At 40.3% G+C, this 14,736-nt stretch overlaps 1 protein-coding gene across 4 annotated transcripts in view; it reads right to left on the bottom strand.

Annotated features, from left to right (window-relative positions):
- The window catches only part of LOC134616257 (receptor-type tyrosine-protein phosphatase mu-like), a 156,409-nt gene extending 144,245 nt beyond the window's left edge, over positions 1 to 12,164 (bottom strand). For all 4 annotated transcript variants that reach the window (XM_063460984.1, XM_063460986.1, XM_063460985.1 and 1 more), the window contains exon 1: positions 11,816 to 12,164. In XM_063460984.1, the coding sequence (XP_063317054.1) occupies positions 11,816 to 11,888 (73 nt within the window). In that variant the 5' untranslated portion in view covers positions 11,889 to 12,164. The remainder of the gene's footprint in view (positions 1 to 11,815) is intronic.
- Positions 12,165 to 14,736: the final 2,572 nt, after the last annotated feature.

The raw sequence follows: 14,736 nt of genomic DNA, 5'->3' as shown, positions 1-14,736 counted from the left end.
GAACATGTGACCAGCTCCAGAAAGCTGTAAAATGGATCGTGTGGGACTTTGTCAAAATGTTCAGTTCAATCAGGGGCCATCTAACCAGAGACTTGGGAAATACCTTTTTTTTTTCCTTTCATTCATTATTTTTCTGTTAATACCAAAAAAAAAAAAGGATTGACGTTCGTACACCCCAAACTCATTATGGTTCTCAGTATTTCTCAGAGTCCAGTCACACAACAGTCACTGTACACTTCTCTATATTTCTTCTGTAGCTTTCCAGGCAACGCATTGCTAGTTTGGCAGTTTGGAGAAAGCACAGCTGGGGCAACGCCAGGTTGAAGTTTCCCCCCAGGAAAAGGAACCTGGTGGGTTGAAGGTGGAAGATTTTCAGATACACAGGTGCTGTTGAATATTAGTCTCACAGCAAGAAGTCTGAGCTCATGGGAGTGAATTATTCATCCTCACAACCCAGACTTTGCACTTCTACCTTACCAGGCCACCGTTTGATGCCGCTGCAACTTCCCAGTGACTAAATAAGGCTGTGGAGCTGCTCCAGAAATGAGACGCACTGGCCTGTCCAATGGAGGCATAGGTGTCACATAAAAAATTCACTGGCATCGACATTTAATTCTGCTCACGTTCATTTGGTCCACTATTTTCTCTAAGGGCACTATTGCGTATGCAGTGGCATCCGGTCCATGTCAGTATGAAGTTGGATAAAGTAGATATACTACAAGAAAATTATTTGGACATTCTACCGTTTCTCACCACAGACAATAAATTATTTAACCAAGTCATAAAGCTGACAGTTCCTTGACCACTAGTCAAGGACATGAGCAGCTTGGATTGAATGCAAGATCTGCTGATCTACTTTTGGGAGTTTCACAAGCTGATCATGGCTCACGAAACAGTAAGAAACATAGTCAACTCTGCTAATTAACTGTAGCAGAATACAAGTTCATGCAAACTGATTTTAATTTTTCCTCATGCAAACATGGGGACTACATTTGCCTAGTTACGGTAAGACACCAAAGCCTTTTGCTGGACTTTAGTCAACAGGCTAAGGCAAATTGCAGGGAAAACTCAATTTATAAGTAAACCACAAACTTGGGATAGAAATCATAAACTGGTTTCATTTAAGAACAGACACCAGTTTGTCTAGCTCGTTGCAAATCAAGTCCTCTTTTTCAAAATATTTGAAAACTGCAAAACACTGGAGATAAAGTCGTAGCAGCACAGTTTTGCACGTCTAGTACACTCTAGGGTATTCTCTTGTTCTACTCCGTTTCACACTTCATACTCATACAATTGGACCAACAAGCAGAATCACTAATGGCATTTGTATTAATAAAATCCTACGAAATACTTCGAAAACCATAATCGTGACAATTTACAGTATGATATTATTTTTAATATCAGGGTTGAATAACAAACATTGTCTTTCTTTCAAAACTAGCAGAGCAGTTTACTTACAGTGCATTCCTAATTAGAAAAATACACAAGATGGATCATCCCAGGTATAAAGTGTTTTTTTTAATGTTATGTGATAATATTGTGCAGCTTCCTTAAAGTTACAAGGTTAAGTTACTTTAGCTACGTTAAGAAGTTATTTTATTCTTTTACTTAGAGTGTTGTGTCACTAGATATAATGCTGCGTCATAACCATTGTACCACAATGCCACCACTGCTGTCACCTTGTTTCAGCAGATTCACAATCAGGATTTTTTTCTTAAGTATTTTTATTCATCTTTAGGCATGAAAAAAAGATCTTTGAACTTTTTTTTTTTTTTTTACGTCCACTTAGGTGGACAACATACATTCTGACTTATGAATTTGACAAAGGACTAAATAATATACACTGTGTGCTGTGTTTATGTGCAAGTTTGAATACCTGTCCACTGTAGTGACCACTATGCGTGAAAGGGTTAAAAAAAAAAAAAAAAAAAAAAAGCTCAGTATCATGTTTCTATATAGTCAGAAATGTAATCGTTACAAATTTTCTTGAAATGCCATGATAATTTGAAGCTATTACCCCTAATAACTAAATTGGTACATGCTAACAAATAGGTAGCAACTTACCAAGAACTTGTAGGATAAAACAGTCAAAACTATAAATAGACCTACCTGCATTATAAATTACAGATATCAAAGTTTAATATGCAATGGTTTATTTTCCCGTCTTTTCATTTGTTGTTATGTATTATAGCTCGAATATGGCTACCCATCTGTAGCTAGCTGGCTAGCTAGCTAGGATGTAGCCAATCTATAAAAAGCAAAAAAATTAAATATACAAATTGTTAATATGCCTACACACGAGAAAGTAACAATGTAGTTCAAACAAACCTAAAGGGTAATAGAACAGGAAAAGCTATTTTTGCTACCCCTTCCCCATCCAAAATCTTTCTTTGTAAAATTTTTTCTACAAGCGATGTTCAAAACCATTTCCAATTGTGAATATTGTTCCTTTCAGAGATCTGGAAATAGCAAGAGAAAAATCCTCACATAGCCTTGGGATTTGCTCAAAGTCTTAGTAGAGAAGGGAAAAGATACAATTTTTGGTAAATGTTAGTTTCCTCAGTGGGCATAATATATTCACCCAACAGACAAATATTCACACTGTGTTTCTTTTGGTTGTATCACTTGAAGCTGTAATGTACAGAAACAGACAATCTACAGTAAAATCCTAAACTGAACAATTAAAACCATTTCACTTTAATATGATGGTTTCTTAACATTATAATAAACATGTCCCCCTAATTATTTTCTAAGTCTAGTGCTATTCATGACACCGAGGCAGTCGGATTGATGATAATGTTGCTGAAAAACCAACTCAAGCTTGAGGCTTTCCGCATTAATTATTACTCCTTCTTTTGCTCCAATACCAGTAAGTCTCCGAGACGTCGCACTCACTGGATTTCTCCTCCCGGCCGGCAGCATACTATCATTACAATCAACTTGTCAGATTTTCACCGGTTTGTTTATTCAGATGTGCATTATTCCAAAAACATGTGTTTTCAACTTTGTTTCCGTTTGCAATGCGAAGCTTCCCCCACACTTCTAATGACTCCGGTGCCCTGTAATTTCTTTAGCGTGGCAAACTCTGATTACAGGGTGGGAGTCAAGCTTCAAGCCAAGCATCATCTTTTCCAGTTATTGTTTTGTGTTTGCTCCGTCTTTAACACGGGCCCTGCAGCTGTGTGTCTCAATAGTCGTGTCGATGAAGCAGTATTTAACACCAAAATGACTTAGTACAACAGTTTGCTGCAGTGCAGCCATGGGCTACTGATTTCCAGTGAATTATTTGCTAAGGCATGTCGGCATATTAAACAAGGAAAGTGCGAGAAATGTAGCTGTCATCAGTCACGCTGCCCTTAACCAAGCCGTCCCGAGAACAGCAATTAATACACTTCACTCACATCAGATTTTTTACATTGGAGGTTTGCCCCTTGCTTAAAAACAAAAATTGCAGCTGACAGTAGAGGAAAAAAATGAAAAACACTACGAGGATATCTGATAATTCCAGTTCCACAAAGCTCAGGGGCATACAGGGGTCATTCACACAATCATCCTCATTTCCTGATGTTTGAGTAAGAGACAGCAGTACATCTTTTCCAGCTGTTTATTCTCACTCATTCTTTGCTCTTTTGAAGCCACAGACAATGCCCCCCCCCCCCCCCCCCCCACCACCACCACCACCACCACCACCACCACCACCAACCCCCTCTGGCCCTGACAGCTCCAGTGTGACCACCCTGCGTGGTGTAGAGCGTACAGTAATGCCATTAAACTTTCCCCTGGGGAATCGGTCATGCGAAGACTTGAGCTTCAGGCCAATACAAAAGAGACCCATTTGAAAAGGAGCCAAGCCCAGCCTGAGGAGGTCAGAGGGTTGTTTACAGAACAACAGTCTCTTATCGGCTGTACGCTTCCCTGAGGAGTCTCCACCGCAAACAGATAACAGCCTCCAAATAGGCGCCAGAGTGTGACCGATAGGAGTATAATCAGGTAAATTCTGCTTTGGGAGGAAGAAGTGGAGGATAAGGGTGGATAATAGTGTACTTGACTGTTAGTGGTGCGATCATATGCTAGAGGGGTGTCTCTGCAAGTAGGTAAATAGAAGTTTAATTTCGCTACATGTCTCCCTTCAGAACCCCATAAAAATATATGCAGTGGGGTTTTTTCCTTATTTTTTTCTCCACAAGCTAATACCCTTATTCAACCGTAGCCTACCAACAAGGCCAAATTTATCCTCGGGGATCGCTTCATTATTGAACAGTTAAATGGTCAATAGGCTGAGCCAAGGCAGCTTTTAGCACAAGGGCAAATAGACATTGTAAAAGCCAATGCAAATAACTGGCACTCAAACAAGGCCTAATGCATTAATGACTGCATGACGTGCGCTAATGTGATAGCAACAGATTCAGACTGACAGTAATGGAGAATTTTGCCCCTGGTTATACTCATAAGGCCCAGACGGGGACTGGAGGAGGAGGAGGGATATACACCTGCCTACTGCCTGAGCCTTGACAGAATCCTAATAAATAAAAGGAGACAAGGTGAAACAGCAGTAGCAGCATCCCGTCCTCCTCCCACTGCCATCACCTACACTACCACCACGAGTGCGAGCAGCAGCAGACTACACAGACAGCTTTTTGGCATGAAACAGAGTCTCCTCCAAGTTAGCAAGAGCACTTGCCCCATGAAGGAGGCAACTTGAGTTATTCATGAAATTACAGAAGAAACTTTGCACATTCTCCACGACGTGACTGCAGCAGCAAAGCAGGAGCGGCGGGCGCTTTATCTGGCAGACGTGAAATTAAGCTTCAGGCTTTGGGTCAAGGCCGCACGCTCACCTGAGCCAAATATCAAAGCGAGCGCTATCAGAATCAATTTCAATTCACATAATAACCCGCGGGTTATAGGCGACAATGCTGATTGAACAGCGGATTTTGAAGATAGGTGAAGGATGAGCCCGGGTTGAGGTCAATTCAATTTGAGCGTAGAATCGCTTGCACCCGACTGCCAGTCATTTGTCACAGACAGACGGGAATCTCACAACACGAGGAGCCAACTTTCTGTTTTGAAGATAATGAGTAAAAGTGAGCTGACGCCCTGTGTGTGCGTGCAGAGAAAAAAGGCCTAATGATCAATTGAGCAGCCACACTGTAATGTCCTGATTTAAAATGCTTCTCCTACTCCTCCCTCATTCCCCTCCTCCATCCCATCACCATTAATAACAATTGAGACCCTTGGAGCATTAATTAGTGAAGATTTCCAGAGTGCCTGGATTCTCCGAGCCACCTACAACGAATGCAGACTTGTGTAAACATGATCCGCTGCATAGTAAGTTGTTGTTTTTCCTGCAAGGATTTTTTTTTCTTTAAAGACATGGTGATGAGATCACAGAATTGTTCGAGCATCCCTAACACACAAACACACTCTCTCTCACAAATACTCGCCCCTCTGCCTCTCACTCTCTCTTCATTAGGCAGCCCCTGTGTTGGCCTGTGTGCGATTCATTAGCTTTTATCCTCTTCATTTGAAGAAGGAGCTGTGTATAATTAGAGCATCTCTGTTTGTCCGGCATCCTTCACACAGTTACATCTCAAGGCATTATCATTCCGCTGCAGAGCTCCCAGATAACATAGCCACATCAGTCGCCTCGAGAATGAACTTCAAACTATTAGTGCCTCTCAAGAATGTAAATAAAATCACTTGCAAATCAACAGCTAATCATTGAGTGTGGAGTGGTACTCCAGGGATATGATGAACCATATTGGTAGACTTTGCGATCCAAGATTTTAAACCATTTCTTTTGACTCAAAGGGCTCATTCCCATACTTACAGTGCAGTGTATGGCTGCATACTCCAATGGTTTAACCTCAAACTCTGTTTTTTTTTTTCAGTATGCATCCAGCTTTAATTGGAGCTTTACCCTTCTTTTAAAATGAATATGATCATATCTATCATAGTCTTTTTGTTGCACACAGTCATTCAGAGTTCAGACAATGCAGATCCTAAACATACAGTGAAAGCTCCAAGAAAGCTTTTTATGGTTAACACTGGTATTTTTTGACGAGACACTTAGTCATCCAGCCACCTCACTGAAAGCCAACCTGAAGCCAAAACCCACCCACAACATGCTAGAAGTGAATTTAACTGCAATTCAGAAAAAAAATAAATAAATTTAAAAAAAAAAAAAAAAAAAAAAAAAACCCACCAAGTGTCTGCTGACATTCGGGGTCTTTGCTTGGAAAGCATTTTACGCCAATTGAAATATGATGCCAGAAAAAGCAGAGATGCCTGTCAGGAATTATATTCAGTCTTTACAAGGTCTCCATTAGGGCAGAAAAGGTATCAAACAGATCCATTACATCTGGTACAAAACAGAATATTGACAATATACAAGAAACAGATTTTTTCAGGAGGATTTTAAGGATTCGTTGAATCTTTGCTACAGGCAACTTCAAATAAGCACTCTACTCTGCATTTGGAGGATTTAGTATGACATCACTTTTTTGTTTAAGTGCATGTTAACTTATGCTGTTATGACTAATGCACCAAGTGCACCAAATGAGATGAGGACGCCCAAATTGGAGTGCTGTTCTTTGCTCCCTATTCCTAATACTCTCCTCTGCATGTCTTAGGGTACCTAAATTGGTGTGCATGTGAAATTTATCATAGCTGTATTTACTTATGCCTAAACGTCAGCTGAGAGTCACAAAGTTAAAAATCACAGATTTTATGTCTAATGGCCTGAAGCATGTTGCCAGTAAAGTTAAAATGTCACCTTTCTAACCCTACTTAACACTCCCAACCTGTACCCAAACTCATTTTAGTTTCAAGATGATTTTCTTTTTACTTAACCAGGAAGTGTCTTGAGGTTAAAATCGCATTTTCGAGAGAGACCTTACCAAGAAAGTACACCAAACGACAATTATAAAATCCTATAACACAAATATACAAGATAAAAAAACAAAGCAAGTCTGAGTCAACAAGTAACATAATACAGAGTCCAGCTTATGAATAGCAGTTGCACTCTTCAGTTACACAAGTCCTTATAAGAGCTCTGAACTCTCTCAGGGAGACCAAAACAAAAACCCAAAAGCACAATGACGTGCACCTTTAGTGTGCTCTGAAGGTTAGTCTACCAAGTTCAGAAAGAAGCCTGGGTACCCCAAAGAGATGCCATTTAAAGGAGAACAAATCATAGCAGCTGTTTGTAAGTGTTAAGAGTTCGCACAGATCAGAAGGGAGCCAACTCATTTTGGTTTTCGTACGTAACAACATACTGGTGCTACCGTCTCCTCGGGTTTATTGAAGGCCAAGAAACCAGATTATAAAGTGTGCAGTGCTGCATACTAGAAACATAAAGAACTGTGACACACAGAGTCTAGACAACAAAGTGTCGAAGAGGCAGTACACATGTAAATAACGCCACCATAATCAGCAACACATAGATTTCCTCATGCATGAGGAAGTATCTGCAATTCAGTTTCCACAGCAGTCACTGCACTTGCACCCCCAGTTAGGTTCACCCTTGGCTATCCGTGCACCGCTATGCATTATCAATGTGTGATGTTAAACACAAGTCGGGAAGTACTTTGTAATGAAATGCTGTTTACTTTTTCAGTGCACTGACGTCTCCTCCTTCAGACACTGATTTTCTAGCATGCCTTCTGGCAAGTTCCACAGAACAGAGGCTGAATAATGTGTCAAACTCTGTGCCCTTTCTTCACTTCAGTATTTTGTTATTCTGATAATAGGTCTAATGAGAGTGGCAAGTATTGCATAACCTCCTGTGTACTGCTGACTCTTGGTTTGGCTCTAAAGTCTAGAAATTCTTTGGAGTCCCTGACATTAGACCTTCGCCTTTCTTGCTAATGCATCAGATAGGTTTTGTGCAAGTGTGTTTTTTTTGTTTTGTTTTTCTTTTGCACAGTAGTTGGGCTTGATTACTGCATTCTGGTGTGATATGCTGATGTCTATAGCCCAGTAATCTGTGGAGAAAAGAAGACATCAGTAGAAGTTTTGGGGGTTACATTTCTTTTTAAGAATGGAACTATTGAATTTTGAATGAGTAGCAGCGCAGCAGGATACTATGTAAATAAGGTACTTAAATTCTATACAAAAAAAACAAAAAAGTATGTTCTATCTAGCAGAAAAAAAACTGAGCATTACTGTCAATCTAGTCACTTTAAATGGTGGTCTAAGAATAGTGTCTATATGGCAGCTCTAATATGTGCAATTCTTAAAGTTTCGTTTTTAAAGTGACACCTCCTCCCCAATGTCTACCAGCCATGATCAGTCGTAAGACAGCTCTGCTGACAAACTCAGCAGACCCTTTTCTGGGAAGTCACACATGTACCCACATTGTTTGAACAGCTTCAGTAAATCCATGTGTTTCTACCGCCTTCATTATCATCATAATAAAAGTGTCTGAAAAGCAAAGTTACAGAAGAATGTAGACACCTCACTTTCTGCTTTGTACTATCATCAATCACCACGCAGCTTTTTTTTTTTTTTTTTTCCCCCCCCTTCTCTCTCGCCTCCTCCAACACTGGTTGAAGCCATCAAATAAAAAAATAAATTAAAAAAAAAAATCACATGCATATTTAATTTCATTCTCCACTGGCTCACACAAAAGAAACTGCCACCCTTCAGGACACCTTTCGGAAAAGTCTCTATTAAATCTGAGTCAGCTGGAAGAGAGGGGGGGGGGGGAGAAGAAGAAACACTTCATGAGTGAAAAACGATCTAAATTATTGCCAGACTTCAAATGAAGTGCTGTTTATCTTTTCAAGCAGCCAATGTGTTGTTTTACTCCTTAGTCACAGCTTGGATGGCAATCAGGATCGGTCAACCAGGACGCTATCAGCAGCAGTCACTCTGCGGTGACAAACTACAGCTTTACTCTCCAGGCATAGACATTATTCTCAACACACGGCTCACCCCTATCACAAAACAAGGCAGGTTTTATGGCTGCTGGAAAAGGTGGTAAACATAACAAAGCGCAGAGCTCTCTGGAATTTAATGTGCTTGGTCCAGAGACAGAGTATAGATATCAAAGGCCAGGCCTTCTGGAAAAACAAACAAAAAAAACAACAACAACAAAAAAAAGCTGTCCTCATAATGTAGAAAACAAAAGCACTCGCCATACCCAACAAGTGATTTATAGTGTTGTTTTTTTGCTTTCCCTCTGAACCTAGAGCATCCGGTGGGCATTGTGAATGCAACAAGGAGAGAGTAGAAGAAAAGAGCAGTTCATCTCTACCTCTGCTACTTAGAGCAGATGTGCAGGTGCACAAGGAAGGAAGGAGGTGAAAATGATACAGCGGAATTCTGATTATGGATTTTGTTTTGAAATGCTTAAATTAAAAGACTTCCAAAGGGCCGCTCTCTGTGATCGAATTGAGGCTGCACAGTCACGAGGTGCTGATACTGTGCACTGAAGTCGACCGGTGCTCTGGTTACCTCAGTGATCTAATTATCACACGAGCTGTTATCGCATACTCCCCATAACAAATGCCTCCCGCCTCATCTTCAGGCTCATATTTAGCCTCTACCTCTCCATCCGTGTGTGGCTAATCCGTCACCAAGCCACAGAGAGTAAAATACATCCAATTGATTTCTTCCTGGTTTACATATTTACACACACACTCATGCAATTAGGAGCACATTTATCGATGGTTTCAGCACCACTGGGAGGCCTGCAGTGCAGCCCACTCCAATAAATCTGCCATTCGTGAGGTTGCCAGCGGGCAAGACTGATAAACCTCATAGAAAAATGGACTGGGAATACTTTGAGCTTCAGGGTAAGCAAGTTCCCAGTCACTAAAATTGACCCACTGTGCTGGTCTTGCTTGATAAAAGCTATTTGTTTATCATAAAATACCTAATAAGACTTCTGCAATTCTCTGAGGAGATCCACATCTCCAGTTTAGAGAAAAAAAAGCTGCACACAAACACACAAAATTGACAAAATAAAATAAATCAGTTGTTATTTGACTGCAAAGTTGTTTTCTTCCATCAAAGTGCTTACACAAACAGTTGTATATCTGAATCCTGATCCATCTGACTTGTTGTCCTCCACTCTTGAGCAGCTTAACGTCATCATCTGGGTATCATATTATATATGTACCATGCTGCCCCCTACAGGCTCTCTGAAAAATGTGTTGTGTGTTGAATCTGCTGAAGTCCAGCATCCAAATATAACTGAAACCACACATCACACAACTTCAGCACACTCACCGATTCAGAGTCAGAACAGTATATACAATCAAAGACATTCAAAGATACAAATCAGACTGTTCCATTTATTTATGAGATTTTTCAAATGCGGCTCTAATTGCAGCGCCAGCATGGAACACTCGCACACTGGACATTCATTGTCCATTCATTGATTGGCATGAATATGGGCTAATGGGCCTTTTCCCGCATAGATAATGCCATTGTGCAGACAGCAAAAATGACCCCTGTTGAGGCTAATTTAGTCTCTGCATGTTAAGTCCCCTTGGGCAACCTATGGTCATTATATTGAAGGTGAAAGTCTGCCCCATCATTTCAGTAATTCCAATAAATCACATAACTATCTGGTACTAATGCCTGAACTCTTTCTTTTTTTTTTTTTTTCTACACAAAGCTTTGAATAGACTTATTGCAGTTGACATTAGCTTAAGAACTGAATGAATGGGATTAATTTGAGGTGGTGTGCAGTTTTTGTACCTATGTGGAAGCTGGAATCACAAACCGGTCAGACAGTAAAATAGCAAATCCGTCAGAATTCAAGATGAACTCCAAATAAAAAAAATATTTTTAAACAAACAAACAAACACTTTGCACTTAAAAACAGACCGCGTACAAATGAAAGAGTTCTTATTAACTTAAACTGTTCGTTTCTGCAGCACATGTCGTTTAGAGAGCAGACGTGTGGCGCGCACAGACAGTGCTCTTAAGTGCAGATCATTTCCTTTAGCGTGTAGGAAAGCAAAGGAACGCACAGAAAACGTGACAAAACTCTCTATATGACCCGCAGTAGAGGTGTATGGACTTTGACGCTATGCACAGAAGTTTAATTGCGCGTTTAGGCTGCAAACCGCTAAATGAGCTTGGCAAGAAAGGGCGCTTTACGCACAAACTGTTACCCACAGTAAGTCTTTTGGACACGAAACCGCACATTGTACTGAGTGTGACCTATGTCTAGATGGACACTTTGGCATTTTAATTGAAGTTCACATTGAACTGACGGTCAAACGACCACAGAAGGTCTCGTTTAGCTTAACGCTTTGCCGTACCAACAGCGCAAGGTGACACTTGTAGTGCGCGAATCCCTTTGAGGTTAATCACGTTAGACAACTTCTCAAGCTCGAGTTAAACACAAACACTGAACTCCTTTAACTTGTGGTTTAGTAAATTCTCCCACCGAATGCAGCGGAGTGGCTCCGTAGCGCACCGGCTCGTTGCGCACACAAGCACCGCGGATGGTGAGAACAACTACTGCTTCTATAGAAGTGTTTCCGCTATAAACGGTGACGTTCTGTTTATTGTACAAAAACGGAGTTTGGATAACATGGAGTATTTGTGTGCTAAGCTCACTTGTCTGATATAATGCCACTCTCATACAGCATTACTTCCAAGCTCAAGCTTATCCTCGATTTAAAATCATAAAGACACACAACAGGCTTCAAACTGCAACTAAACTATCTGACAAAATAGTGGTTGAACTCATTTTACCCGCATATCAGTTCTACTTCGTGCCCCGGCTGTGGCACAATTAAAGACCAAGCATGTGTTCGGCACCTGAAAAACATCTCCGGGTAATCGTCCTTACCTTTAAAAACTTCCCCTCTAGCGGACAACAGCAGGGTTAATGCAGCAAACAAGCAATTGATAACTTTATCCATGTCGACACCGCCGTCGTCGCGTTAACCCCCAGCCGAGGGGTTAACTGGCAACTCTTCTTTCTTTACTGGAACTTGAATCCTACACCTATACTTTAAGGAGTGGGGAATCTAAAGTCCCTTCGCGTGCTCTTGGCGGAGTGAGTGGAGGCTGTCGCCGACACGGCTGCTCCTTGCCGGCTTGCTCCACACTTGAAGGAGGAATGTGTGAGTGAGTCCTGATTCCTGAATTACGCCTGGATTGAGTGGTCCAGCAGCTCCAGGAGAGCAGCGGCTGTGTGCGCGCTGTCTGGCCAGTAGAGGGCACGTGTGAGTGAGAGGACAGACGAGGATGTCCCCTCCTCTCACCTCCGACTGTGCCTCTTATTGGTTTATTTGGAACAGCTGCGAAGACTGAAGTTAGTTTAGTGTGATACTTTGGGGTAGTTAGACCGTCACCATGTTAATACTGGCCTGATTTTCTAATTGTTTTTTTTTTAATTACTTATTCAAGATAATAGACGGACTGATGGATAAATACGTTATATTTAATAACACAGCTAAATACTGACACGATAAGACCTTTGTCAAAAACTAACCTTGAACATTTTATAAGCAGAATATTGGAAACAAAGTCATATGTCACATATGTCACACCGTTTTCCCACATAAATATGTATAGAATATATTAAATTTGCCTATAAAATGAACTGTCAGTTATCAGATATAATGAAGTTATCCTACAATTATAACTTCTAATTAGGCCTCTTGTGGCTAGAATGTTATAACAGAATGCCCTTCTATCTGTGATCTGTAAGAAAAACTGTTGCATTCGTGTGATTTAAAGCCATTTTTATGGAGAATGTTCATAAAATTAGACACGCAGTAAAGTTGGTGAAGCAGTGTTTTTAAGCCGAAAAACGGGTAAAATAAGTGGAAGTGAATCATAAAATAATTCACTTCCACCCAGCACTCCTTTTTTTTTAAGTTCTTTGACATTTGAACGTCTCTATTTCCAGAACAACTAGGCAAATGTCATTTGCTGATGAACGTCATGATGTGATTAAACTCTTCATAAGTGTAGTGAGATGTTTTTACCTGCATAAATATGGAATATTTAGTCCATCCCCATACATATTATATATACTCAATGCTTCCTATCATATTGCAGACGTCTTGTTATTATTGAAGAAAAAATACCTGCCGGTTGCAGAACATGTGCAAACTTAGTTGGGACTACAACAAACCGATCCTCACAGAAGGCATGTTGAACTTGACACCTTAATGCATTCATTTATTATAACTTATCCCATCTAGACTCTCATCACAGTTCACCTTGTGTGTCCTTTTTGACCAAATGCATCGATCCTGTTAGAGCAAAGCTGACATTCAAAAAGCACTCCATTATTTGACCAGGAAAACCACGGCTGCTTCGTCGCCCACATTTTTCCAGCTTCGATGAATCAGTAGTGATGCTTTGTTTTAATATATGCAAATATTTGTTTAAAATTAGATTTATCCGAGACAGCAAGTACAAACAACCCTGGGATATTTCCCCTGCTATATCAAACAGTGGGATGAAGATCAGCTAATGACAAAGTCAACCAATGTCATCCCCTTATTGTTTTTGCATGCATAAACACACATGGCCATTTCACTTGTACCAGCAGTTTTCACGGCTAATTAAAATGCAGCCAGATTGACATGGGTCTACATTTAGTTTCAAAATGACCCCCTGCTGTCAAGGATATATGGTTCCAGTTGTTGTTTTTCTAGGTAAGCACACAAACAATGGCTGAAGCATTTCATAGAAATGCCACATGTCTCTTTGTGGTGTTTTGGTATTGTTTTGGCTGTAACAGTTACGCCGCCAGGAATGCATGATTACCAGCAGAGCCGTCATGGGAATATGTGAGAATGTGAAGTCCTGTGATTGGATAGAGAAGAGAATGGATAACATCATTGTTTGCGCTTACACATGCACGGAGTGAGCGTGAGTCTGAGTGGGTTTGTGCGTCTTCGAGGGGTGTGTTGCAGTGGTTCACCACAGACACAGTCTTATGTCGTGTTCAACAAATATATCCCATCCCACTTCAGTTGCCCTTTTTTGTCTGAGCTATCCCTACAGCTGTAACAAACTAAAACTGAGTAACACCACCAGCCAGTTCCCAAATGTGTCTGTTAAATAATGCTTCCATTACTTTTATCTGTTTCAATCATTTATCCATTTTTTGCCTTTATCTCAGTACCTTTAACTGCATTATTTAAAGAGCTGAGAAGTTGTTTTAGCTCGATTTGATCCTTTTTAATAAAGCTTTTTATGCTTTTCACTTTTTTATTATAATCAGGTTTTTTAAAGTCACACTTCACACTTGAATTTTTTATTTGATATTTTATCATTCACCTTTTATTTTATTTCCTACCTGTGATCTCGTCTACATCGGTTTATCTCTGTTTTGATATCTCCTGTTTGTTTAAGTGCTTATAAAGAAATTTGAATTACATTTGACTAACTATGACCAACCTGTTATCTACATTCACTGGTAACTTACTCTGTTCTAGCGTTACCTCTGACTAGACACGTACACATTTCTTAGTCAGATCAGTTTTCTTACACTAAATTGGTTCACAGTCAGCATCACACTTTTTGAGCAGTGAAACACATTCAAGTTCATCACTAAAAATCCTGTACCTGGTTGCATGCCTGTTTTTTCCCCGTAACCTTTCGTAATCTTTCTTTCATCACACTCTCAAATCAAGACACAAAAAGCTGTGATATTGCACTGATTGGAGGATGGAAATGCCTCTGAAATTGATGCCAGACCAGGATCCCTTTGATTCTATGTTTAGGCCTCATAGACTGCTTTCATAT

This window comes from Pelmatolapia mariae, linkage group LG18 (genome assembly GCF_036321145.2).
Source record: "Pelmatolapia mariae isolate MD_Pm_ZW linkage group LG18, Pm_UMD_F_2, whole genome shotgun sequence".
NCBI classification, from domain to species: domain Eukaryota; kingdom Metazoa; phylum Chordata; class Actinopteri; order Cichliformes; family Cichlidae; genus Pelmatolapia; species Pelmatolapia mariae.
This window is presented reverse-complemented; position numbering and strand designations above follow the sequence as displayed.